Here is a 27,326-nt window from a genome sequence, read left to right on the forward strand (position 1 = left end):
CTGTATCTGACTGCATCTAGCTTCAAGGTAGCTGGGAAGTGCAGTCTTTGAGGGTATATTGCCTGCTTGAATTAAATTAGGATTAATTAGATTATACCAGGAAAAGAAGGAAAAAAATGGATATTGAAGGGTATGTAGATCCTCTGCCACATGTATGTAGTTTTTATGAAATTACACATTTTATGAAATTAATGTACACATCTTGCAATCTTTTTTATGCTTAACATTTTATTGCGCACATTTTCCATTTTCTTCAACATTAAAAACTTCATAGGGGGCTGGGATTGTGGCTCAGTGGTGGAGTGCTTGCCTAGCACTGGCGGGACCCGGGTTCCATCCTCAGCACCACATAAAAAATAAAGGCATTGTGTTGTGTCCATCTACACCTAAAAAATAAATATTAAAAAAAAGTATTAAACAAAACTTCATAGTAATCCATTCACGAAAAAAACATTATTAAGCAACCCATTTTAAATCCTCTATTTTGAAACAATTGGGGCTAGTTTTGATTTGGGGCAATTATAAACGAGTCAGTGATAATTTTTTAAAACTTGGGAATGAACCCAGGGCCTTCAGCATGCTAAGCATGCACTCTGCCGCTATGTCACACCCCCGACCCCTCTGTGATTATAGTTCTTATAGCTAAATCTTATAATTCATGTCCTTAAATGATATCCCTACAAATGAAACCACTGAATCAAAGAGTATGTATTTTAAGGTTTCTAATACATGATTCCAAAATGTCTTCCAAAAGATAGCTTTGTTGAAAAATGTTATAGGTTTCTTCTTTTTCCCATTTAAAAAGAAATACTTAGGACACAAAAAAGAATAGAGAGTAACACAGAGTATAAATTGGGTGTATTTACTATTTGGTTAAACTGAACCATTTTCAAAAATTATATTGCTCACATGCTTAAATAAATGAGTCATCACCTATTTACTGAGTGTTTGGATATGAATGGAAATTTAAATATTATTAAGATCCTTGCCTTTAATGAGCATGCATTTTTGAGCAGTGATGAGATTATTGAAATAGGCATGTTTTAAGGTACCTCTGGAGGTTTTGTTAAAAACTTAGTTTATAGCTATAGCTATTTGAATCTGAGAAGATAGCAAGCCATATTAGATAGTGTGCAGTGCTCCTAAGCAGAATAGGTCTGTGGACATTATATAATCTTCCTGTTCTGTGAATTAATAAATTTAAGATTAAGAATAGTCCAGGAAGGGGTTCCCCAGAGCAAGGGGTTGAACTAAAAGACATGTGACTTATTGTGAGAAATGTTTATATTGTACATAACTAATATTTGTTTTTTCCCCATTCCCAGGTTTGGCATAAGAGGAAAGAAGTTACATTTTTCACCTTCTTATGCTCAAAAAGTATCTTCCATTGCCAGATCCCCTGGTTTGTGTGCTGTGGAAAGAGAAGAAGACTGTATAATCTTCTCAGAAGGAATAATTGAGGAATACCTAGCTTTCGACCATACAGATATGTGAGTTTTGTTTAGGCTATTTTTTTTTAATATTTTTTTTTTAGTTGTAGATGGACACAATGTCTCCATTTTTATTTGTTTATTTTTATGTGGTGCTGGGGACTAAACCAGGGGCTCACACATGCGAGGCAAGCACTCTATCTCTGAGCTACAACCCCAGCCCTTGTTTAAGCTTCTTTACTCTAAGCTTTACTTTAAGCTTCTTTACTCTCCTTCTAGTTTGTGTATTAATATCTATTTGTTCTAAACTGAGAATAACAATATTACCTATAATTAGCTCTATACCAGTATGTGGTTTGTCAGTTAGCTCAAGTATCCAGACTTCATGTTCTTAGCTATTGCTCCCACATAAACTAAGGCTTCCTTGGTATTTTCTTCCTTCACACATCATTGCCTTTTCCTGCGATCAGAGACCTTATTTTTTAATTTATTTTATTATGTTGCAGTACTGATGATTGAAACCAGGGCTTTACACATGCTATGTGTGTTAGTGAGCTTTTCATCAGCATGTCCAAAATACCTGTTGGGAACAACTTAAAGGAGGAAAGATTTATTTTGGCTCATGGTTTCAGAGATCTTAGCTCATGATTGGCAAGTTCCATTGCTTTGGGCTTGAGGCAAAGCAGAACATCACAGCAGAAGGACAGCAGAGGAACGCTGTTCAGCTTATGGCAGCCAGGAAACAGAGAAGAAAAGACTAGCAATGAGACACAGTCCCCCAAGAGCACATCCCCAGCAACCTAATTCACCCAACCACGCCCACCACTAGTCCCTTCAGCTATCAGTGGATTAATCCATTGATGAGAGCTGAACCTTCATGATCTAATCATTTCCCAAAAGCCATCCCTCTAAACATTGCTGCATGGGGGACCATTCCTTAAACACCTGAGACTTTGGGGGACATTCCAGATTCAAACCATAACACTAGACAAGTGCTGTACCACTGAGCTACATTCCCAACTCTTTTTAAAAAATTCTTTGTTCTTTTTAGATATACATGAGAATAGAATGTATTTTGACATATTAGATATACAGGAAATATAACTTCCCATTCTTGTGGTTGTACATGATGTGGAGTTACACTGGTCGTGTATTCATATATGAACATAGAAAATTTATGTCCAATGCATTCTACTGTCTTTCCTATTCCCACTTATTCTCCCTTCCCTTCATTCCCCTTTGTCTAATCCAATGAACTTCTGTTTTTCCCTCCTGCCCTGTTAGCATCCACATATAAGAGAACATTTGGCCTTTAGTTTTTTTGATTGACTTATTTCGCTTAGCATGATAGTGTCTAGTTCTATCCACTTACTGTCAAATGTCATAATTTCATTCTACTTTATGGCTGAGTAATATTCCATTGTGTATATGTATACCACATTTTCTTTATCCATTTTCATCTGTTGAAGGTCCCAACTCTTTCTATTTTACATAAGGTCTTGCTACATTGCCTTGGCTGGCCTCAAACTTGTGATCATTCTGCCTCTTTCTATAGTTCCCTATTTAATTTTTGAGAGTTCTGCTGCCTCAGGATAACCTCTATTGTAAAGACCTGGAGATAGTTCTCCCAATCCCAAGCCAGTTCCAGAATTTGCTTTGCCTTCATTTATAATTTATCTCTGTGTGATAGACAAACATGTCTAATTTGGGACTAATTGGGAATTTCTGGGTCACAAGTACAAGAGTCTCCAGAAGAGCCTTAGAGGAGCTTCTATGCATTTAGCTCCCCTCCTTTTTAGCAGAGTAGTGGGGAAGGTTGGAGGTTTTACCGAAAAAAAAAAAAAAAAAAAGAAAGAAATGTAGTCTTCCCTGTTGAGAACTCTGTTAGTTCACAAGGCTGCTTTAATTCTGTGTGCTACATACACTGGGCAAGGAGGAGGGTAGGATGGTATCACCAGTCACATTCCTAAGAAGCATAAAGGACAATGGTGGACACTCAGTGAAGAGTAATCAAATTTTTTCATCTTGCTTCCATTCCAGGGAAGAGGGATTTCATGAAAATAAATCAGAAGCAGCTACAAAGAAACAGAAATTAGGGTACCCTCCCATTGCTCCATTTTACTGCATAAAAGAGGACATTCTTGCTTATGTGTTTGACAACGTGTGGAGCAAAATTGTGAGCTGTTTGGAGCAGTTGACACGTAGTCACTGGGAGGGATTTGCTTCTGGTAAGAATCTTTGTGAAAACATTGTCAAAAATAATTGTTTATGATTTCTGAAGCCTAACCAGTCCATTAGATTTATGCTTTATTGTGAAAAGGGGATGTATGAGAGGAAAACCAGTGTCTTTTCCTACTTTCACACACTGCAACAGTTATGACACCTAATATATAAAGGGTTTTCCACAAATACCCATCAGATTCTCTAGCAGATACCACCTGGGGGGGTTCCTATGATTCAGACCAATATTGATACTATCAACATGGAGCTAACATCAGATCCCACAGGGTAAGAGGCTCAGTTCCACAAGACTGCCCCACTTCAGATCACAGTTGCAAGCCTTAGGTTGTGACCTGGGCTTCTGACCAACCAAATATAAATCAGGATTCCTGTGACACATGCCCTGATCCCCCACAGGTTTGATTAATTTGCTGGGATGGTTCACAGAACTCAGGGAAAGAGTTATTTATGTTTACTAGTTTATTATAAAGAATATTACAAGGATACAGATGAATAGCCAGATGAAGAGATACACAGGGCAAAGTATGGGAGAAGGGGTGCAGAGGTCCCATGGCTTCTCTGAACACTCCACCCTCTAGGCTTCTCCATATGTTCAACAATCTGGAAGTTCTCTGAACCAGTCCTTTTGGGTTTTTATGGGTGCTTCATTACATAGACAGGATTGAGTAATTCAGTGGCAACTGATGATCATCTCAATCTTCAGCTCCTCTGCCCTCCAGAGGTCAGAAGGATGAGGCAAGACTGAAAGTTTGAAGGTTTCTAATCACTTGGTTGTTTCCCCCAGGCAGTCAGCAACACCATCCTTAGACTATCCACGATCCAGGATATTGCTTTGGAGATGCCAAAGGTTTTAGGAGTTATGTGCCAGATCTCAGGGAAGATACCAAATATATTTTTATTATTATATAAACAATATCATAGTGGGTCTGATTCATGTTTGTATATCCCATAGAAACTAGCCAATATTTTGAAAATATTTTAGAATGGGTAGATGAACAGTAAGGATTAGTCTATAACGCTCAGACAGCTTGTTTCTCCTTGAATATAATGATTGGTGAGGAAAAACCACATGGAAGTAGCACATACTTTTTCAGACTGCTTGACTAAAAAGTAATTGCCATATAACCAACTGCATGTATTTAAAACATACAATTTGAGGGCTGGGGTTGTAACTCAGTGGTAGAGCACTTGCCTCACATGTATGAGGCACTGGGTTCAATTCTCAGCACCATGTACAAATAAATAAATTAAATAAAGGTCCATTAACAACTAGAAAAAAATAAAACATACAATTTGATAAGTTATATCTATAAACACATGAAACCATCACCACAGTCAATTATAGTGAATATATCCATCAACCCTAGAAGTTCATGTGCTCTATAATCTCTCCTCCTGAGGTTGTGTGCCCCACACCATCCCCAAGAAATCATTATGTTGAGAGAAAGCAGCCAGCCAAAGAGTGGTCTGCTTTCTATTACCATAGATTAGTTTGTATTTTGTGGAGTTCCTATGAATAGAGTCTGATAGGATGTACTATTTTTGTCCTGCATTTCACTCAGCATAATGATTTTGAGATTCCTTCATTTCATTGTGTATACAATTTATTCCTTTTATTGTTGAGTAGTATTTAGTTGTACCAGTTTGTTTATCCATTCATCTACCAATGGACATTTGCATTGTGTTCTACTTTGAGCTATTCTATGTGAAGCTGTTATGAACAGTTCTGTAGAATAATTCAGTGGCATATATTTCCATTTCTCTTAGGTAAATTCCTAGTACTAGAAATGTCTGAGTTACATGGTTAAATATATATATTTAACTTGGGAATTATTTATATGGGCTCTTCTGTGCTGCTCAGTAAATTATTGCAAACTTAATAGCTTTTAACAATATACATTTATCTCACATTTGTAAGTCAGAATCTAGAACAGCTCAGCTAGTCCTTTGCATAGGGTTCATAAGGCTGTGATCAATCTATTGACCAGAGCTGGGTTCTCATGTATAGGCTCAACTAGGAAAATATCCACTTCTTTTGTGTGTTCTCAGAGCATACAGGTCTGTGGCTATGGTATTCATGGCAGCTTTTTTTTTTTTTCCACCCCCAAAACTAGCAAGGCCAGCCTTTTTTCCCCAAAAATAGCAAGGCCAACGTATCTAATAAGAATTTAAGAAAATAATTCATGTGCAATAGCATCAAAAAGAATAAGATATTTATAAATAAACTTAACCAAGGAAGTGCAAGAGTTTTATACTGAAAACTATAAAACACTATAGAAAAAAAAATAGAGGAGACCTAAAGACTTGGAAATACATCTTGCGTTCATGGACTGGAAGAGGTAACATTATTAAGATGACAGTACTCCCCATATACATCTTACAGGTTTAGTGCAATACTTGTCAAGTATCCAACTATCTGGTCTGGGCATGTAGCACAGTTGTGGAGCATTGCCTAGCATGTGAAAGGCTCTGGGCTTAATCTCCAGCACCATAGGAAATGAAGGGAAGCTGAGGCAGCCTCAGCAACTTATTGAGGCCCTATCTCAAAATAAAAAAAATAAAAAGGGTTCTGGGATGTAGCTCAGTAGTAGGGTGTCCCTAAGTTCAATCCCTAGTACCACAAAAAAAAAAAAAAAAAAAAAAGAAAAAGAAAAAGAAAAGAAAGAAAAAGGAAAAAGAAATTTAAAACTTTCCGTATCAAAACATATTATGAAGGAAGCCAAAAACAACCCTTTTGCAGTGTGCCACAAGCATTGCCAGCATGAACAACTACTTAAAACTGAACTCTTGGTTTGAAGGTTTTTTTTTTTTTTTTTTTTAAACTATACAGGTGGTATGAAATTGGTCTATGGAGATGAGTGAAGCCTTGCTTGAGATTAGGAATTATCAGGGAAGATTTTTTTCATACTGTTGCTATGGGTCAGAAGATATTTATGGATAACCAAAGTCTGTTTCTTTGTTCAGATGATGAGAGTAATGTTGCAGTTACCAGACCAGATTCAGAAAGTCCCTATGTGCTGAGTGAACCACATACTTTGGTGTTACCTCCAGTGCCACAGTCCAAGGTGCTGTCTGTCACCTCAAATCTGGTAAGCCCCACAAGGGATGTGTCAGGGAGCCTTGGACTGTTCTCTTTAGAGGAAATTTACCCAGAATTGTTTAATTGTATTATTTATGAGTCATATTTTTCAGTACAATTGTGTTTATTATAAAAACCCAGTGACTCTTTGCATTGATCAGCTTCAGTTTAAAAAATTAGTAGCAAATTAGAATTGATAATTCTCTTTTTTGAAGAGACATCCATAAGGTATACAATCTAGAATCAACCATGTGGTCAGCTTTCGTCTAGGTTGATTGGGCATCCTTAACCTGCTGTCACTTAGGAATGCACAAGAAAAGGGCCTTGTCCTCTTGGGAGTACACTTTGGGCCTCAGGGCTACTGACCACAATGTAAAAGTCACAGGGAAAATGTATAAATGACCTAATTGGAAATATTTATGTTTGGCAAAGTTATGAAATCAAGCAGATACCTTCACCAACTGATGAAGAGTAATGTCTTCTTTTGACATGTAGATGAGTCGCTGTCAAGCAAGTGGTCATCAGCCAAATGCGAATGGTCTCTTGATTCATGGGATGCCTCTACAGCCAAGAAATCTCTACCTAATTGACAAGCTCCTGTAAGAAGTATAACATTTTAATAGAATTTAAGTAGATCACTGAGAAATAAAGGGAAAGCAAAGTCAGTCAATCAACATGCCTTTTTGAGTACCAATCACAGTGACACCTGGGGAGTAACACATCCAAAGCAAAAGGTCTCCACTTGCAGGGAGCTGATAAGTAAAAAGTGAAGACACACATGGGTAGAGAGACCTGACCATATAGGGCATTTTGTGATTGAGTGCTACCCAGAATGCATGCTATGACAGGCCAAAAGGAGAAGGCATTTTGGTGGGTAAGTTTAAGTGGCGGTTTGGATAAGCCGAGAAAAGGAACAAGGCCATTCTAGGCAGAAAGAATAGTGTGGGAAACTTTTGGAGATGGGAAAATGCAAGATATATAGGAGAGAGAAAAGACCAGTTTTGCTATAGGATAGGGAGAGGAGTCAGAATTTTAACACTTCTGATCAAAGATTACTGACAATCTTCTAGATTTAAAATAGGCCATGGTATGGTCAGTGGGCAAGGCTATGAAACTAATGAACCAATTATGGATGTTTTCAAATACCTTGTTTTTGAGATTCACCCATGTTGCACATGACCTCTATTTCCAAATAGTATTCCATTGTAAAAATGTGTCACAAAAAAAAAAAAAATGTGTCACGAGTACACTCCTGTTACCACTTCATTTTTTTCCAGATTGGGGCTATTATACATAAAGGCATTATAAATATTCTTGCATAGGTCTTTTTTAATGGACTTACGGTCATATTTCTCTTGGGTCAATACCTATAAGTGGAAGGGTGATGATAGATGTATGTTAATTGTCATGCTATTTCCCAAAGTAGTTGCAGCATTTTACATTCCTGCCAGTTGTTAGTTTCAGCTAGGGAGCACATATATTTAAATCATGGTATTTAAATCAGGAATTTGAAGACAGATTTTATAGCAGTGGAAAACAGATTGGATTGCAGCAGGAAGAAATGAATGGAGTCTATAGTAGGGTGCCAGCATAAACTGTAAGATCCTGTCCTCCTGCTTGAGTGCAGACCAAGAAAGGAATGAACTATTCTAAAGAGATACTTACAAAATGAAATTCTATAGAAATAGAGGAATCAATATCAGTTGTGAGATTTCAAGCTTAGAAGTTTTACCTGAAAGGATGAATTTCATTTAGGCTGTGAAGTTTATGATGATGGGCCATATCTTGGGAAATGTGAAGAGGTTAGATTTGGACATGAATCTAAGAAAGTCACCTATCAAAAGATGATAATTGAACCCAGAATTATGAACAATAAATCCACAGAAAATAAAAATTAACAGTCTAAACATTTTGTAACAAAAAAGCAGTGAGGGCCAGTGGTGCATGCCTATAATCCCAGCGGCTGGAGAGCCTGAGGTAGGAGGATCTCAAGTTCAAATCCAGCCTCAGCAACAGCGAGGTGCTAAGGAACTCAGATCCTGTCTGTAAATAAAATATAAAATAAGGTTGGGGACGTGGCTCAGTGGCCAAGTGCCCCTGAGTTTAATTCCTGGTATGCCCCTTGCTCCCCCCAAAAAAGGCATGAGAGTATGTATTTTTTTAAAAAAGAAGAATGGTTAAAGACAGGACAACTAGAAAGATCTTTTGAAATCTTCAAAGTTTAGACCTATTCCTCCATGGTCATTCTCCTTTCAAAATCTTCTAAATTCTGAGGCATATTTTGCAATAAAGGACAAAAAAATGTGGCCTGAAAGTTTGAGGAACTTGCTAAAAGCCACAGGGACAAGTGGCAGAATTTGGCTCCTTTATTCTTACATTTGCCTTCCATTTCACTGCACTCTTGAATGTCTTACAATAATCAAACTTCCTCTCATCTGCTTTAAAACAAAAAGGGAGAATACCCCCAAATCAGTAGGGCAGCATTTAAGCTACTGAACTGTTTAAGCATGAGATTTCATTTATCAGAGACCTTTTTAAAAAATATTTTTTAGTTGTAGTTAGACACAATACTTTCACTTTATTTTTATGTGGTGCTGAGGATCAAACCCAGGGCCTTGCACGTGCTAGGTGAGCGCTCTACCGCTGAGCCACAACTCCAGGCCCTATCAGAGATCTTAAGAGCTGTATTTCTCAATTTTTTGAAAATGAGGGTTCACAATTGTCCCCTACCCTTTGCAGCACAAGGCCTAGAACTTTTGCCTGCTCCCAGCTTCCCAAGGACTCCAAATCTCTATCCCTATAGGTTCCAACTAGTTCAGCACTTTAATCTCTGCAGTGAGTGCCACACTGATGCCACAACTGTTCCCAAGCAGTAATATTTGCCTTTCTGCTGACATTCTCACAGCTGAAAAAGGGGAAAAGTCCCCAAATATAGGAGAGAGCAGATTTTTGGAAAGCACTGTGATAGCAGCTGAATAATGTACCTGCTTTCTCAAGTTTCCATTCTAGTAAATTATGTTTATGAATGAGCTGGGAGAAGTGGTGCACACCTATAATCCCAGCAGCTTGGGAGGCTAAGGCAGGAAGGAGGATCATGAGTTCAAAGCCAGTCTTGGCAAAAGCAAGGTGCTAAGCAACTGAGACCCTCTCTCTAAATAAAATACAAAATAGGGCTGTGGATGTGGCTCAGTGGTCAAGTGCCCCAGAATTCAATCCCCAGTACCCGCCCAGCATCAAAATTATGTTTATAATTGAAATAATGTCATCCTTTTTTTAAACTCTCATGCCTTCTTCATTCTAGATTACCTTCTGGAAACTGTTAACTGAAAGGTTTCTGTTTTGCTTTTTCGCCCCTGAATGTTTTACACTAAGGCTTAATTAAAAAACAAAACAAACAAAAAACCCTGAGACTAGTCTTCCCATACATGGTGATCTTTATTCATTGTGGGTTTCTGATTTGGCCACTAGAGATCTTGATGACAAGCTACTTATGAGGCCTGGGTCCAGTACCATCTTTTCAACCCGAAATTGGCCAAACCGAGCCTTGGAGCTTAGTACATCATGTCTGTCATATAAAGTGCAGTCTGCCAGGAGACGTAATCCCCCACCACGTACCCTTCATCCAATCAGCACAAGCCACTCACGTACCGGAACACCAAGACCTGTGGAAGAAATCCTCAGAGGATCACAAGTGTAGGTTTCAAAAGCAGAATTTATGGAATCTGTGGTAAAACTAATCAATTTTACATAGAGAATGAAAAGACCAAAATCTGTCCCTAGAAACTAATCATTTAGAGTTAAATTTTGATGAAATAGACACTGGATCTTTCTGTTGATTTAGCTAAAATTTTAGAGAATGGGAGATTGGGGGACTCTTTCCCCTGTAATCCCAGCAACTGGGGAGATTGAAGCAGGAGGATCACGAGTTGAAAGCCAGCCTCAGTAACTTAGAGAGATCCTGTCTAAAACCTACAAACTTGGGGATGGGGGTGTGGTTCAGTGGTGCCCCTGGGTCAATCCCCAGTACCAAAAAACAAAAACCCCCAAAAAACAAAATTTTCAAATCTTTGATTTACATTTGTGTAAAAACATGGGCAGAACTTAAAGTTCTAGGCTTTTTTATTTCTCATCAATTTGCTTGTCTCATTAACAACTTTGTGCTTTCGCATCTTGGTCTTCACTGGTTGGATCTTCAGCCCTTTGGCAGTTGACTCGATCTCCTCACCAATACCCCTGAGTCGAAATAATCTGCTGCCACCTATTGGCACAAGTGAAGTGGAACACCTGAGCCCTGTGGGGCCACAAAGGCAAATGGTATGTCTCTTTCACATTGCCTCTCTGTGTACTGATAAAACCTCAGGGACAGTAATTCTGCAGGATTTGTGCTGTGGTCTTAATTTATATCATATTCTATCTAATGTACAAGCTGAATTCTAATTTATAACAGTGGAATTGAAACTGCTTGGCCCAAAGTTACTACATCTGCCTGGGTTGATGTGGGACATCTGAAGCCCCCTAGAGTTTTAAGAGTTTCTGTAATTTTTATTTCCTCTGCAGAAACCCCATGGTGATTCCAGTCGAGCCCGAAGTGCAGTGGTGGATGAGCCTAACCATCAGCAGCCTCAAGATAGGCTCCTTTTATCTAACTTCTTCTCCAGGCCCAATACAACTCAGTCATTTATGGTAGAGTGACATGCTTCCTGTTTGCTGATGAGGAAGAGAACCGAGGGAAAAAAAAATTAGTTTGTCCGACTTACCAAGAACCTAGATATTTCTGAGCACAAGCACAAAACTCCAGTATATACCAGATCAGCCTAACTTGCCTGTCTACCCTGGTTTTGTGGAATTACACCACAAGTGGTATCAGAATGAGGCAGATGTGTCAGGACTTCTTCCCATTGATATTTTAAATGCTGACATTGCTTTACCATTTACCACCTCTTTTAAGCAATAACAGAAAACAGATTGTTAGTTTGGACAATGTGCACTGATCTTGCCCATTTGCAGGTTGAGTGCAATCCCACCTCATCTCTTTGTGGCAAAAGGGCTTGGATAGCCTAGGGAAGTGACTGACATCTCACACATTGTGGGGGTGCCCAATAACCAGGCCCCCCACATGATCCTACAACCATCAGCAGCTTCAAGAGAGGCTTTCAGGATGATGATTTGCAACCCACTTAACCCAGCTCATGACCCTTGAACCATAATTAGCCTGAGGCACTGCACAATCTCCCATCTGTTATAGAGTGATGAGAATAAGAGAGGGTATTTAGGGGGTTGGCAGAGCTCCCTTTGGAAGCTCTAGAGAAGAATCCTTCCTTACCTCTTTCTAGCTTCTGGCAATCCTTGGTATTCCTTGGATTGCAGTTTCATTGCTCTGATTTTTGCCTCAATCATTAGGTGGCCTTCTCTTCCCTGTGAGTCTGTCCAATTTCTCTCTTAAAGCTACTTGTCATTGAGGGGCTGGGGTTGTGGCTCAGTGGTAGAGTGCTTGCCTGGCATGTGTGAGTTACTGGGTTCGACTCTGAGCACCACATATAAATAAAGGTCCATTGAAAACTAAAAAAAAAAAAAAAAAAAAAGAAAAACAAAAAACAGTATCTGTCCCTGTCCCTGAATTTAGGGCCCATCCTAATCTAGTATTACTCTACCTTAATTTGATAAAATCTGCAAAGATCCTATTTCCAAATATGTTCACATTCACAAGTTCCAGGCAGACATTAACTTAAGGAAGACACTATTCAACTTAGTAGACCTCAGGAAGCTTGCTTTAAGAGAAAACTCGCTGAAAACAAGGGCAGAAAAGAACTGTGAGCATTTCTTATTCTTAGGGTTTAATGTAGACCCCAGAAAGTCTGAGAATATCTTGGTCTTCTCATAACTTAATCCAGAATATTTTTAAAGCTTATGTTCTAGAGCTATATTCTTTCCTATCAAAATTTAACTTTTCCTCAGGAATAAAATAGAATGAAAACACTTCAGGTCTCTTTATAATAGTAACAAAGTAAAAAATTCTCTTAGCCATTTCTCTCCCCATTTGCCCTCATAAGAGATGAACCAGTAGCTCATTGTAATTGAAAGACACTATCTGATCTGACCTTACAGAACCTTATTGTAGAATATAGGGCTTCATGGGAGAGGGGGATTCCCTAAATCTCCCAATTCAGCTCTCTTGATAGGGAATTGAGGGATGTTTTTTCATTCCAGAAGCCCCAGCAGAATGGTATAATTACATCTTGAGATGTAAATTTAAATTCCTTGAGATGTCTGAAATGTTGTTTCCTAAAGCTAAAAAGAAAATGTAAAGTTCAGTTCAGTGTGGTAACTTCATGGGTATTTCAGTATTGCTGAAAAAGTAGATTGTTTTAAAAGTCAGCATGCAATAGATAAGTCAGATTAAACTCCCTTGAAGCCAATTAAAATATTAAATCGTGGGATTTATAATATAGAGTCATACTAATAAAAGGCACAGAATGTGCAGTGTTTTTTTGTTGCTGTTGTTTTTACATGTCAATAAATGGCTTGGGATTGCCTAATAGGAAATTCAGTACAGGTTGGCACATGCCACCTTTTGCATTGGTGTCTATTTCAAGATTTTCCCTTGTAAACCTGCTGCAGTATTATCCTTTGGGAGAAGCTGTATAGTAAGATCTCTCTCTTCTTTTCTTTTAGCCAGAAACACAGTATCATCGTTCACATGCACTTGAGTATCCTCATCAAACCCGACCCAGTAGGGGATCTGCAGGTATGGTGGGGCTGCAGCTTTTATTTTTGCCACAGTGTGGATGTTACAATCATCTTCCCTTTCTACAGATTTTTTTTTATTTAGTTTTTCTACATCTTTGTAAATTCCCTTAAAATTCATTTTGGAAGATGAGGTATAATAAAAATAGTTCAATTGATCAAAGCCAAAAAGTTCCCGATTTCTGTTTTTTTCATATTATGTAAATTAACCTTTCACTACTCTAGTAAACTACTTTATGTAATCTTTTTAAACCTAAAATGAGTCATTTTCATATCATTCAAAACATTAAGAACACAGCATGAGTTTTATTATGTAGGCAAAAATCCGTATTCCTATGGATTAAATTGCTTTGTAAAAGTTTACATATTAGACCAAATTAAGAAATTCTAAAGTGTCAGAATATGATGAGTCTGATTTTATCTCATTAACTCTTATCTCAAAATTATACTCTAAATTAAATTATATTAACAAAGGAGTCATGGGGAGAAAATTTCAGGATGTCTTTAATTTCTCATAGGAGTCTTCACTATAATCAGGGTCATTCTCATTGTCATAGTTGAAATTTAGAAGTACTGATCCAAGTTGAAATGTTTCCTGTTAATGATAAATCAGCAAGTAACAATAAAAACTAATCAAGCCATTTTTGTAGTTCAAGTGATTTCTCTTAACCCAGTTCCTACTAATACCATTGCTTGGTAGTCTTTAAATGCTTTCATTGGACTCCTTCTACAAAAGCAGCAATGCTACCCCTGAGCTATAATTATTATATTCAGCCACAGATGTAACTAATATTTAAAAATGGTGAGTGAAACATCTTTTTAATCAGTGGGTTCCTAAGCACAACTAGGTGACTGCTTTTATTTCTTAAAAATGCAGGTTTTTTTTTTTTTAATGGAGTAAAATATTTAAATTTAGATTTCTTGGTAAATACATGCTTTACTACTTAGTTCCAGTCTCCAAATTTAAAATCTGATAAGTGGAACAAAAAGCCCTAGGATATAGATTTTCATTACCAAATCTAGACTATTTACTATTACTCTGTGATGTCATCTGTCTGACAGGTCCTTATTTGCATGCCTCTACAAAAATCTCAAAGCAGAGGTGGACCAATCTCTAAAACCAGGCAGGGACCATAAGGCAAATGAGAAGAACCTATCAGGCTGCAGCAAACATGTGGGAAGACTTCAAGAATCAGTGTTCGACCATCAAATGATGGAGAGCATTTATACAAGATCAACTAGAATCCATCTTCATGAAGAGTTATTTTGGTAAAACTGAGAAAAACAATAGACTACGCACCAAAAGACTGACCAATAGACTACCCACCAAAAGACTGACTACACGGGTAATGTTTCTATCTCCAATTATTGTCTTCCAGTGTAAGTTAACCTATTCCACTCAACAGTAAAGACTGTACCCCAAAGATGTAAAAATGAATAATTGCCCCCAAATCACTGCTCATGTTGTCTGTTAAGGATGATTAGTACATTTATAGGATTCTATGAGATTATATATACAACAATAAGTAGCAAATGATTTGATATTAACAATATCACTGGCTTCAGAATATTTCAGCTTGTATTAATTTCTTGAGAGTTGTACTCAGTTTTGTCATTTTTAGGAGATAGTGCCACAAAAAAATCTGAGCTACTCATAAAATAAACATCATTCCTAAAGCTTTCTCATTAGATTTCTAATGAGAATGAAATGGAAGGGCTGAGTAATTAAAGGCCTCAGCATTGGTATAAAGTAACCCGTATAACCAATTATATCATGTATTTTTTTTAGAACAGCTCAACCTTGCTTGTGTGATGTCAGCTTATGCTAATTTTCTTCTTAAAGTATTTTACTGGTTCTATTTTTTCCCAAATATTTAACTTATCTTGCAAGCTTTTCTCCTGAAGCTCTAGAAAAGTTATTTTTTAAATAATTTATAGAAACTATTTTTGAGCCACCAAAGCACAAATTCCTTAAGAATCTAAGAAACTTGGACTAAGAAATTGACCCAATATAAACATATCCTAACAGCAGAAGAAAAGAACCTTGGCATACTTCAGATTTTACCATGGATGTTTTCCTGAGGGTACTCATAAATACAGTAGTGGTTTTAACTATGGCTTAAATGTATTTAAATTTCATTGAACTTACCTTAATTATCATTACCAGTGTTAAATCTTATTGTTAATTTTCAGAGTGGATAAATTCAAAATCATAATTTGAGGTGACTAATTATATCAACATAATACTTTATCACATGAGGACAGATGCTTCAAACAACTTGCACTGAATTACATTTTAATACAATTAAAAGAGTATTTTTTAACTTGCTTGTAATCACAAACTGAAAACTGTCATGTGCTTAGTTTTAGATAAATTATTATACATAATGTTCAATAGCAATAGGTTTGTTTTATGCATATGGTATACTGAATATGAGTCTACAAATCAGATTTTAAATTGAACAGTCCTTTTTAAAAATCCATCTATTCTAATGAATACATACCACCAACTCATAGAAATATAAGTGAAAATTTGTACTGTTTTCACAAATCAGTCCACTGACTGCCCTGTAACAAATCGCTGGATCCATATATGGCTTGCCTTTCAAAGTTAAGAGTCAGAAGGTTATTTAGCCCAATTCCCTCATTCTTGTGTGTTTGTGTCTTCAAACCAGTGCAATTTTCTTTTACTTTAATATATAGAATCGGACAACTTTAGATCTTATTTTGTACAGAAGAGGGAGCTAAGGACACCAAGCAGCAATCAGACAGGACTATAACATATATCTCTTTATGCTAGAGAAACCAGGCTTTCTATTGTCATGCTAACTAGGATTATTTTTTTGGCCTCTTCTTTATCCAAAACACCATATTTTATCTATATCACATTTAAATGATATAGGGGGGGATCATTTAAAAAGCCCCAAAACTAATTTTTTACTTATTTAATCATATATAAAATCCCAAAATGTTTGAAGTAATCCAAGTACTTGCTTCTTCTATACCTCAGGAATAGGAGTACAAAACCTGCCTCAGGGAGGGGAAAAAAATAGGAGAGGGTCTTAATATTGAAGATCATTAAGACCAAAAGCAAACTGGCCAATTATTTGGAAGACAGCTGCTCAGCAAGTAAGTGTTCTTTCTAACTAGGTCTAAAAGACAGGCACATCACTGAAAGTACTACATAAAGATCCACATTCTTCCCCCGCCTCTCCAGTGCTAGGGATTAACCCAGCAACGCAAGTGTTATACCACTGACGTATATCCTTAGCCTTAGACCCACATTCTAGATATGGATGAAGAGCCATAGAAGTGCTATCAGAAGTATACCACCCTCCCAACTTCACTATCACATTCCTTCACATGAGGATATCACAGTGTCAGGTAATTTCTAGGTTACACTAAAAACAGCTTCAAATTTTCTGCTTGGTTTAGTCAATCTAAGTAATTTAGGCTGGAAAGACAACTTCTCTCAAGAGTTAGGTTAACTTTTTCCTTTAAGTGTTGACTACACCTTGCTTCCAGTGGCACTGATGAAAGCTTAAGGATCTTTGAAGAGAAAAAGTCCATTATTTCTTTTCTTTCTTGAGAGCGGATCTTTTCCCTCCTCCTTTGGAAGGTTTGCAGTACTTTGCTTCCATCTGAGCCAGAAAATTGTCCATTTCCTTTTGCCGATCCTTTTGTCTACTCTGTTTGAAAAGTTAAAACAAGGCTGTTAAAATGCCACACTATCCAAAGTATTTCATGGTTACTAGAAATTGGGGGCAAAAAGGAATGGCAGAACTACACGGGGTTTCTTTTCTTTTTCTTTCTTTTTTTTTTTTTAAAGAATGTTAGGGCTGGGGCTGTAGCTCAGTGGCAGAGCACTTGCCTAGCATTTGTGAGGCACTGGGTTTGGGTCCTCAGCACCACATAAAAAATAAATAATATAAAGGCATTCTGTCCATCTACAACTACAAAAAAAGCTTTTTTAAATGTTTGGGTTTTTTATACCCAGTGCCTCACACAAGCACTCTACCACTGAGCCACAACTGCAGCCCCTACATGGAGTTTCTTTTAGAAAGTGATGAAATGTTCTACCATTAGACAATGATGGTAAGAGTTATGTCTTAAAAGCAGAAAACAAAATATGATACCACATATATGCTTCTGAAAATTATTTTAAAGATAGGAGTCAGAACTAAACAAATCTGCCAAGTTTACCTGAATGAGTGCTTTCAAGTTATCCACTCCTTCGTCAAGCCCCAACTCCTTCCTGCTCATTTCTGCTTCTTTAGCTTCTTCTTGAGCCTGAAGCAGAAACTCTCATGAGACTTCAGGGCAACCAGGAAATGCTTACAGTAACACTTTCTTTCTCAAAAGAAATCCTTGATGATTTGAGAATTTTATCAACAGATAAAATGAGTAAAATTACATAAATGTTATTCACTAGATAACAACAAACACTGGTATCAGGCAATACATTCTCTAACTCAAAAAAAAGCATTTGGTTTTTTTCTCATTTCTACTTGCTAGAAGTAGCAAATACCCTGACATCATAAACCACATGGTTATAGAAAGGAAAACATACTTCAGGTGCAATATACCTGTAATCCCAGAGGCTCTGGAGGCCGAGGCAGGAGGATCACAAGTTCAAAGCCAGCCTCAGCAACATAGTGAGACCCTGTCTCAAAATTATATACAAACGAGAGCAGGGGATGTTGCTCAAGAGGTTAAGCATCCCTGAGTTCAATCCCAGGTACAAAGGAAAACATGCTGGGAGAGCCAGGAAAGGTCACTTAACCAAAGATGCTCTCAAAAGGATGTCAGGCTATAGGTACTTCGGGATTTTCCTCTGGAAGCTCAATTTACTAAATGAAACTAGGGACAGTCTGGTGAACAATTCTAGTTTAAAATGATTTCTCCTGAGCAGTCATAAGAAACGTTAACAAATTTAGTTTTGATCTTTATTGATTTCAAAGCTGACTATCCAATTTTCCAGAACACCACAATAAATGGTTCCACCCTCTGGTGAACTTTCCAAGTAACAAAGAATGCTGTTAACACTAGGGATGATGTTTAGATTATATGTCAATAAATAGTTTCCTTGTATTCAAATTCTCTCTCAGCATCCCTCTCTCACAAGTTTACTGGATAGTCTCTCAAAAACAAAACCATTTTCTGTTTGACTCAGACCCAGCAAATCAACAAATTAATTCACCCTGATCTACTGGAGGGGCTGTGCTATTTTCCCCTCAAACTCTAGGGATTTTCCTCAAGCTAATGGCCTATTATTGAATACAGGTATACTCAAATTCACCTGGGAAAATGACAAACTGTGAGCCTACTTCTAAGCAGATGTAGCCAATGAAGCAAAACAATTACGTTCTTATGCTTTCCACTTCTCTGCCTAGTTCAACAGAAATGGCCCTGGCCTTTTATGTAAACAAAACAGACCCTTTAAATTTGTACCAAAATAAAAAGGTCAGCTTTCTTCCTGCGTGTTATCTTGTTCCTAGAAGCTGCAGAACTTTTCACACACCTGAGTTAGCCACACAAAAGGAACCTCAAGTACCCACCAATATCTAAAATCTTTAAATGTCTGCAATTATGAAAGCCAAGCTAAAGAAATGATTACTTTGATATGAGTCCAAAGTAACTTTTCCAGAAGACCAGAGGCAGACATGGCTACTCTAAATTCACTCTCTCCCTAAACTCCATCTATCCTTAAGCACCTTCCTCTGCTATCATTCCCTGACCCTACCCCAGTTTAATATGGGTGTAAAGATACTCAGGCCATAATACTTATTCTTAATAAGTGTTTCTCAAAGGCCATTAAAAACACCCTTAAAAATAAACTATTCATTTGAAAAAAATGTGATCCAACTTAAGAATCAATCCCCAAAAAAGGCTCAAGAACCTGCATTTCTACGTTGTGAATTTTATTTAAAAATTTGATATACATTAGCTGTACAAATTTATGAGGTAAGCAATCTACTCTGCTCTGTACCCCTCCCCCATTGGGTACTGAAGGATTGACCCAGGGGCTTACATATGTCAAGTTAAGGTATACTCCTGGCTTTTTTTATTTTGAAACAGGGTCTTACTAAATTGCCCAGATTGGTCTCAAAGTTGTGATCCTCCTGCCTCAGTCTCCTGAGTAACAGGCAGATACCACAGCACCTAATTTTTTTTTCTTTTTTTGGTGTGTGTGTAGTTCTAGGGATCAAGTGCTCCACCATTGAGCTACACCACACCGCAACCTGTACTTTTTAACAAGACACAAGTAAGGACTTGCGTCTATGTTACACACCTGGGCTCCACATCACTTCATCTGATGAGTGCTTCAGCAAAGTCATAAGAATTGGCACATATGAAAGATATTTCAGTATCACCCTAAGATGATACTAAACAATTCATGCAATAAAATCATCTTGAGCACCACATACCAAAATAAAGAGGTTTTTCTTGAACTGATATGATCATATAATTACCTGAAAGCTATAGACCAACCTAACCTTAACCCTTGTCCACAGTCTTTAAATATTGTTATAAATACTCTCAAATCCTATTTGTAGGAAATTAAGATACAAACCATCAATAGCATTTAAACTCTTACCCTCCTTTTCCTTGCATTCATTTTTTGTTTTGACTCTTTAACAAAGGCATTATAGGATGGGACCTCTTTGGCGTCAATAGCTTGCTGAATGATGTTCCTTATCCTGGGTTCCTCTGTGTACTGCACACAAAGCACAGACTCCATGATCTGATCCATGTCACCCTTGAAGTCCAAATAGGCCTGCTTAATATCAGCCAGTTCTTCTTCAGAACCTTTGTAGGTTTTTTCAAAAGCCTGAATGTCCTCTAGAGATATCTGATGATAAAGGAGATGGCTGTAATATCAAGAATCTTATTTTAAATAAAAGGTATACTAGTAAAACTGAAGATTTAAGTGCTTCTTCGCAAACACAACACTGTTTTGAGTCAAAATTGTGGCAAGTAACCAAATTTCCCATGCCTAAGATTTTTTCAGAGTTCTCCCTAGTCCATCAGTCACAACTGCTAAACTAGGAATCAGTGAAAAGAAATTTTAAGTGAAGTGTCCAAAAGGATGGGAAGAAAACCATATAAACATATACACAACTGGATACGTAAGATACATCCTGAACACACACTCCAGTCTTCGCCACACAATCACATTGTATCAGCATGAAATGAAAGGCCTGTTTATTTAAGTGTGCTGTGTTAAATTCCTCAGTTTCTTCAAAATTAACACAAAATTAAAGGCCTCCCATGGCATTTAATGAACGTTTGTTTTATTAAATGATGGGAATAATTAAAGAAATCTTCAAAGCCCACCTACCTTTTTAAAGAGTAACCTCCAGTAGGCCTCCCAGTCGCGGTCTTGGTTGAGCACCGTAGAGTCCTCGTCCACTGTTCCCTGCTCATCATACACTGTTCTCTGCTCTTTGTCACTTAGAACCGCATAAACTCTCCCAAGGATCTGAGAGAAAAGAGCATGCAAAACTCACCCGTGTCCTTACCCACACCGCGAAAAATAAAGGTAGAAAAAGCCAGGTCAAGATCATGCACCTCCCCTAGGCGGTTCGCAGTGGTTGGAAGCCCAAAAGACTGAATCCCAGCGTAGTCACACGTACCTGGAACCGGAGGGTAGCGTCTTTCTTGTTTCCCTCGTCCACCCGGTCAGGGTGAACCTGCAGGGACACTTTGTGGTAGCCGCGACGAACCTCGCCGTCTGAGGCCTCGCGCCGTACGCCCAGCACCCGGTAAAGGTCGGTGGTACCGAACACCTGCTCGCATTGTGCCAATAGCCCCATGCTGAGAAGCGGAAGGGCTCCGCGCGGCACCTGACTTATTTTGCCTGGCTTCCTTTTCCCGCTCAAAAAGCCCAGGGCGCCTGCGTCACAAAATACGCGGAAGGGGCGGGGCCGCACCGAGTAGACTCTCTTTACGGCCGCTGCAAAGAGGGCGTGGCCAAGTTTTCCCCGGCCTTGGAAAAACCAGACCCGGAAGTGCAACCGGCGCCTGGGTTTTCTAGAGCGAGAGCCCTAACCGTCACAGGTCCGCCACATCCTCTCGAGCCCGCCCTCCTCTTGCTGTGGAACTTTATCTCCTATGTTGCTCCCAGTGTTCCAGCAGGCACTTCTTCACTGATAAGAATATCCGTGTATTAGGTTGTATTTACAAGTCAAAGTGTTTTTTTAAAATGATAACTGGTCAGTATTAGATTCAGTAATTTCACATGGCTCAACCTGTTAAGTAAATTTGTATTTTCCCAAATAATTCAGTAAAGTAGTGTCAGGGTACTTTCTTTCAAGCCCTGCAGCAAAAAGACTATTTGAATAAAAGCACAAAACACCAGTCTTAGTATTTTAAAAAACGAAACTCTATCTAGTACTCATGTCAACCCCAATCATCTTCCTGTTCCAGAGTTACCTTATACACTGGAAGAGGTGAGATGACCCAACCTCTCATTTTAGTAAAGACGGAAGCTGCTGAAGCAGAAACTATTTAATGCTTAGTAAAGTTCACAGCAGAATTTGAGCATATTGGATTTGAGGGGACAGCAGGGTGGCTGGGGCTATCATCCAATACATGTGTGAAACATAGGCTTGGAGATGCAAAGCAAGACTAAGGCTGGAGAAAATTTTGGAAATCAAGATAAGCCCACACAAGAAATATGTGTATACAGATCTTAGTCCAGACAAAGGATAAACCAGAATGGAAAGTGAGTTGAAAGAAACTCATTGGAGCTCAAAAAAATAACCCATTTCACATCAGTTCTCCTCACAATCAGGAATTTCCAGAATCCCATAATCCTCTGCCAGAAGTTCCTGCAAAGCCTCAAACTTTCCAAGGCACCGTTGATCTTTCAAACATCCAGAGTTACCAGGGTTTTCAAAAGCATTTCTCAGATCCCAGGTCAAATCTACATTGCCTGTCTGTCATGTCTTGAAAGTCTTCTCAAAGAAGCCAACCAAAACAATCCTAGGGGAAGCCAACCAAAACAATCCTAGGGGAGTTTCCAAGACTCTAGAATTTGAGATGACCATTAATTGTTCTCAGAATATAGAACCCAGAGAATATATTTGAATATTGATAGGGTTTTAGAAACATTTTAATTTCCTGTATCTCAGTCTCTTTTTTTCTTTTTCTTTCTTTCTTTTTTTTTTTTTTTTTTGTCTTATCTTGGTGCCAGGGATTGAATTTGAATCCAGGGGTGCTTAGCCACCAAGGCACATCCTCAGCCCCCTCCTTTTTTTTTTTTTTTTTTTTTGAGACGGGGTCTTGCTAAGTTGCTTAGGGCCTAAGTGGCTGAGGTTCGCTTTGAACTTGCAATCTTCCTGCCTCAGCCTCCCAAGCTCCTGGGATTATAGGCATGTGTCAACACACCTGGCTGTATCAGTCTTATACCAAAATTTGAAATATATATTATGCAGAAGGCACTAAAACCATGCATAAATTTATGCTTACAGTTATGGAATTCTGCATCTCTTGGGGGACAGATACTGTGATATTTTGTTTTGGTAACCAATCATTTATGTTACCAGACTCATGACATCTAAACATGATCCTATTACTAAATTTCTTAGTAGACTTTTAAAAAGCATCCCATCTTTATTTATTTTTTTCCCCTATACATACAACATATGTTGAACAGGACTTTCCAGGTAGGTACATTGGGGTGCTTTACAAAATCAGCTTCCTTCTAATTTCTCATCCTTAAAAGGTAGGCTATTACAGCCCAAAAGCAATTTTCATCATCAATTTGTCTTTGTAAAGTTACAATTACATGTCAAGCAAAACAATCTACAATTACAAAAAAAGAATAAGAGATCTATGTTCTCGTGGGATGATCAAGAATGATTAAGGAAACATTTGGATAGGTCAAGTCACTCTGGTTGGGAGTTTTTGAAGCAGGAAAGTTTTGAACTTTAATTGTAAATTTGCCCAAATGATCCAAGGACAACCCAAAGTCCAATCTTCCCCACAGCTACAGTTTTTCCCCAAAATGACATCCAAAAATGCTTAGTATCTAGACCCAGCTCTTATACAAAAACAAATCTCTGGGCTCCGCTTAAGCTAGGCCAGAAGAATATGGTAACTTAGAAAACTCCATTTATTGACCTCCAAACCCAACAAATTTATGAGCTCCACACAAGTGTTTTAGGGGACCTTGACTTTGTAACCACTGTTATATTCACTGAAGTCAACTTGCTTCTGTTTCTATAGCCTCTGTATCTGTTTTCTGTGAAGCTAAGAGAAGTTCACGTGCCCGTTTTCTTCGCAGTCTCTCAGCATTTGTGATCACCATGGGATGCAGAGGGAAAAAGCCAGAAAGACCTAAAAGCAACAGGATATTCATTTATTATAATAGACTACAAGCCAATGTTTCCCTGAGAAGTTTGCCTCACAGAATTGAGGTCTGAGTTCAGACCCAGAGTATGGATGTAAATGCCTCTCACCTACCCAACTTTCTCCTTCCTCTTCCTCCAACCTCCTCCCTCCATTTACTGCAAGGAGTCAGTGGATGATGTCTGTTTCCTAACATTATTCTCCTTACTTGAAAAAAAGGTAAACTAACAGATGGCCATTGGAGATATGTTATTCCCATTTTTAGCATAAAATCCCAGCCACTTATAAAGGCTTCATAAAGAAGTCCATAAAAGGAATCTCCAGATTCCAAATGACAATTAGATCACAACTTCAGTTTCCACTCCAGTCCTGAGCAGTCTGGAGGGAATGAAAAACATTCTTCAATCTCAGATGATGAGAACTTAGAACTGACTTCAGTGTAAAATTCCCCCAATGAGTTAAGACCAGAGCTGAGTTACCCAGAAGCTTCTCCATAGGCTTAGAGAGGTGGGCTCCACAGCCAATCCAATGCCGGATCCTTTCCAGGTTGAGGGCAACGAGTTTTTCTCCATGACAGTTGGGCAGTGGATCATAAGAGCCCACCTGCTCCACGAAACGGCCATCCCTGGGACATTTGTTGTGAGCAGCCACAATACGGTAAAAGGGCCGATTGGTGCAGCCACTCAGAGCAAGGCGGATGGTTAAATGGCCCCCATGATAGGCCTTGCAGAGGAGGGTAGCTATAGAGAAATAATTGGTTAAGACACAAGATCAGAGAGCACAAAGCAGGCAAAAATGAGATAGTCAGAGGAACAATTCCCTTCTTCCACTCAAATGTCTTCAATCCCAATGTTTTCTGGTTAATGTGGCTTAGATACCATCCTCTTTGTGAAACATCCCTTCACTGCTACAGCCAGAAATGCTCGCCTCATCCCCAAATCCATTCCGAAAAGGCCTACCATTTACAAACTCTTTGACTTTGTCGTACCCTTAACTGCCTCATCTGTAAAGTGAGATGAGGGTTTCTGGAAGGAAAATTTGAGCAGAGGGTCAACTGTAACGCTGTGTGGCTGATTCAGCGCGCCTAGGAGAGCGCTGCAGCCTCTAGTCCTGGACACCCCAGCTCCCACCACCGCCCGGAAGGTCCCGCGGGCCGCGATGACTCACTGAGGTGGACCATGGTGGGGTCCACGTGTGACTCCTCGGATCGTCCCGCTGCTGACACAGACCCGCAGGTGAAGTCGCAGTGCGACTGGAAGAGTCGGCGCCCAGCTGCTGGGACGCCCGGGAGCTTCCCGAACCGGAACGCCGCGGTCCCGGAAGCCGGCGTCCCCTCGCCCCGCCTCTTCCGCTCTCCCCCATCTTGTTCCCAGGGTGCTACACCGTGCGGCCTTCGGGGGCGTTCCAGGTGGCGTTTTAGGAGTGGATGTGTGACCCTCTCTGGGATGAGTGCCCGCTGGAGTGGGGAGCTGGGGAAAATGCCGGTCACGTTCAGAGGAGGGCTAAGTGTTCCCCAAACCCATACATCCCGCAAACGTGTTTTGAGCACCTAGTGGTGCTGCGGCGCCGTCCTGAGAACCTAAATACAAAAGGGTGCTGTCCTCTCCCCTCAGGGAGCTCTGTCTAGTAGGGAGTCGGTGGGAGCGCACCAGATAAGCTAAGGGCGGTCTGTACTCCAAGCGGGGGTAAGTAGAGAAAGGGAAGCCGAGAAGGCGACGCCGGGATTTTCTCAGGAGACTTCGCAAAGGGGACAGCGTTTCGGCCGAGACAAGGAGTGGTATTACAGATGACTAGAGTTTATCTTTCTGTTTACTAATTTGCCTCTCACTTTTCCTCTTACTCTTTTCCCACTCCCAGAGGCAGTCACATCATATTAGGAGAACCTTTATTCCTGCTTTTGCTGTACTGTGATCCAAGAAGGCAGAAGTGGAGTATGATTTGTCATCTTGAGTGAAGAGATTGGCATTTCTTATAGGGTGTTGTCTTCATAGACCTTGTGGTTTAGATCCATGAAAATACCCCTGGTTCATTAGGAGTTAGAACCTCAGACTGCAGCAAAGCTTCTTTGTTCATCGTTGGTTCCAAAGGTCCTGGCCACAACTACTATGCTCTCTGCTCTAGTAAGTTGACCCAGCATAGGAGTCTTTTAGGCCCTCCTTTGAAGATGATGGCTTAATTCCAAGTTCCAGTACGTGAACCTGGCTATGGACATTGGCAGCTGACTTCCTCCATAGTGATCCCAGAAGCTTTCATCAGAAAACCTAACAGTGACTCCACTGTACCTTAATTTAATTTCTATACATAAATTATATAATGATTTATACATTTATGATATATATATATATATAGTACATAGTTTAGTATACCCTACCTCCAGAACCACACTGATGAATTGTCTGTCTCTTGTTTACATTTTTATTATGATCCAGTTTATATGGATTAGTAAAACATCCAGTAACAGCCAATGGAAATAAATGAATGAGTTTCTCTTCATTGAAAACAAACATTCTTTGGTTCTCCAGCTCTAGGCTTCATATGGTGAAACTTTCTCTGGAAAGGAAAGGAGCTCAGAGTCCCATACAGAAAATTCTTCAGTTTTAAGGATGTCAGAAAGATGGATTTCCGAAGCCAACCATCTCCTGTACTGTGTGGATTTCTGCAAGTAGAGCCTCATCTTTCAGTTTCAGCTACAGGAACAAGGAAGGGAAGTACACAGGTTATATCTGATACACCTAAGTATCTTTGAAGATGACCCCTCATTTGTGGGGCCACAGCTAAAGAGCAAAGTTCCCAGGGATGGGATTGGCTTTTCCTATATTTATTTCAATGGAAGCTCTATTAAAATACTTTAGAGCCTTATTTTGTTTATATGGGTACCTTTACTTTCTCAAAATGCATCAGGGGCTATGAGCTTTCATGATTTGTACATTTTTTGTAAGGTCACTTTATTAAAGTTTATTTTTAAAATTGTTCACATTATTACCAACATCTCTTGGCTAATATGTATATTCCCATCTGGCAATTGACAGTAAGTAATCAGAGATACATGAATCACAGACTTAAATTATATCTGAATTTAATTTTAGAATCTAGGTTTGTAAGAAAGCCATCTAGTAACCTGCTGAATAACCTTCTCTTACTAGCAAAATCTTAATTTCTTCCCAGGGCAGCAATACTAATCAGTTCAAAAATCACATTCCTGCTTCCTTGGCAGCTGGAGGTAGTCAGATGACTGACTGTGGCCAATGTAAGCTAATGTCATTGGGTGGAATACCTAAACAAGCCCTGGAGGTAAAATAGCTATAGTGTGGGGTTCCTTGTTTCTTTTCTCCCATTAAGCTATATTCTAAAACATTGGAAAAAAAGATCACCTAGACAACATGTAGGTTACGGGTAAAAACCTAGCAGCCCCATGATGATGGCAAAGACAGTAAGAAAAATCTCTCTAAAAATATTCACATCATCAAACGCTCTAA

At 38.9% G+C, this 27,326-nt stretch overlaps 4 protein-coding genes and 1 long non-coding RNA gene across 15 annotated transcripts in view; 2 read left to right on the plus strand and 3 right to left on the minus strand.

The window, feature by feature from the left end:
- Positions 1-14,803, plus strand: part of FAM149B1 (family with sequence similarity 149 member B1) — a 47,864-nt gene extending 33,061 nt beyond the window's left edge. For 3 of the 10 annotated variants that reach the window (XM_081267844.1, XM_081267852.1, XM_081267850.1), the window contains 8 exons: positions 1,326-1,490; positions 3,471-3,658; positions 6,636-6,760; positions 7,246-7,349; positions 10,219-10,443; positions 10,947-11,064; positions 11,308-11,433; positions 13,423-14,803. In XM_081267844.1, coding sequence (XP_081123970.1) covers positions 1,326-1,490; positions 3,471-3,658; positions 6,636-6,760; positions 7,246-7,349; positions 10,219-10,443; positions 10,947-11,064; positions 11,308-11,433; positions 13,423-13,608 — 1,237 coding nt within the window. In that variant the 3' untranslated portion in view covers positions 13,609-14,803. The remainder of the gene's footprint in view (positions 1-1,325; positions 1,491-3,470; positions 3,659-6,635; positions 6,761-7,245; positions 7,350-10,218; positions 10,444-10,946; positions 11,065-11,307; positions 11,434-13,422) is intronic. The other 7 variants (XM_081267846.1, XM_081267848.1, XM_081267847.1 and 4 more) reach the window with 7 other exon arrangements.
- DNAJC9 (DnaJ heat shock protein family (Hsp40) member C9) lies at positions 218-21,709 on the minus strand. 2 transcript variants are annotated; one of them, XR_014018973.1, is made up of 6 exons: positions 21,132-21,709; positions 20,837-20,977; positions 20,093-20,347; positions 17,698-17,784; positions 17,009-17,183; positions 218-386 (listed from the first exon to the last, which is right to left on the minus strand). XR_014018973.1 is itself a non-coding variant. In XM_081267880.1 (5 exons), exons 1-5 carry the CDS (start codon positions 21,309-21,311, stop codon positions 17,064-17,066), a joined length of 783 nt encoding a protein of 260 aa, XP_081124006.1. In that variant the 5' UTR covers positions 21,312-21,706; the 3' UTR covers positions 14,813-17,063. The 2 variants fall into 2 exon arrangements, 1 of the variants encoding a protein (XP_081124006.1); XM_081267880.1 differs by lacking the exon at positions 218-386 and having other exon boundaries at positions 14,813-17,183; positions 21,132-21,706.
- Positions 21,710-23,596: 1,887 nt separating this feature from the next.
- MRPS16 (mitochondrial ribosomal protein S16) lies at positions 23,597-25,395 on the minus strand. Its single transcript, XM_081267882.1, has 3 exons — positions 25,018-25,395; positions 24,330-24,590; positions 23,597-23,838 (listed from the first exon to the last, which is right to left on the minus strand). The coding sequence occupies exons 1-3, from the start codon at positions 25,028-25,030 to the stop codon at positions 23,705-23,707; spliced, it is 408 nt and encodes a 135-aa protein (XP_081124008.1). The 5' UTR covers positions 25,031-25,395; the 3' UTR covers positions 23,597-23,704.
- On the plus strand, positions 25,395-26,829 carry LOC308634195. The gene is made up of 2 exons (XR_014018974.1): positions 25,395-25,970; positions 26,373-26,829. It is a non-coding gene; the product is annotated as an uncharacterized lncRNA (long non-coding RNA).
- The window catches only part of CFAP70 (cilia and flagella associated protein 70), a 96,779-nt gene continuing 95,853 nt past the window's right edge, over positions 26,401-27,326 (minus strand). Inside the window, exon 28 of the mRNA XM_081267827.1 lies at positions 26,401-26,537. Within this exon, the coding sequence (XP_081123953.1) occupies positions 26,457-26,537 (81 nt within the window). The 3' untranslated portion in view covers positions 26,401-26,456. The remainder of the gene's footprint in view (positions 26,538-27,326) is intronic.

The sequence above is a fragment of the Spermophilus citellus genome, assembly GCF_964194105.1.
Source record: "Spermophilus citellus genome assembly, chromosome: 15".
Taxonomy (NCBI): Eukaryota; Metazoa; Chordata; class Mammalia; order Rodentia; family Sciuridae; genus Spermophilus; species Spermophilus citellus.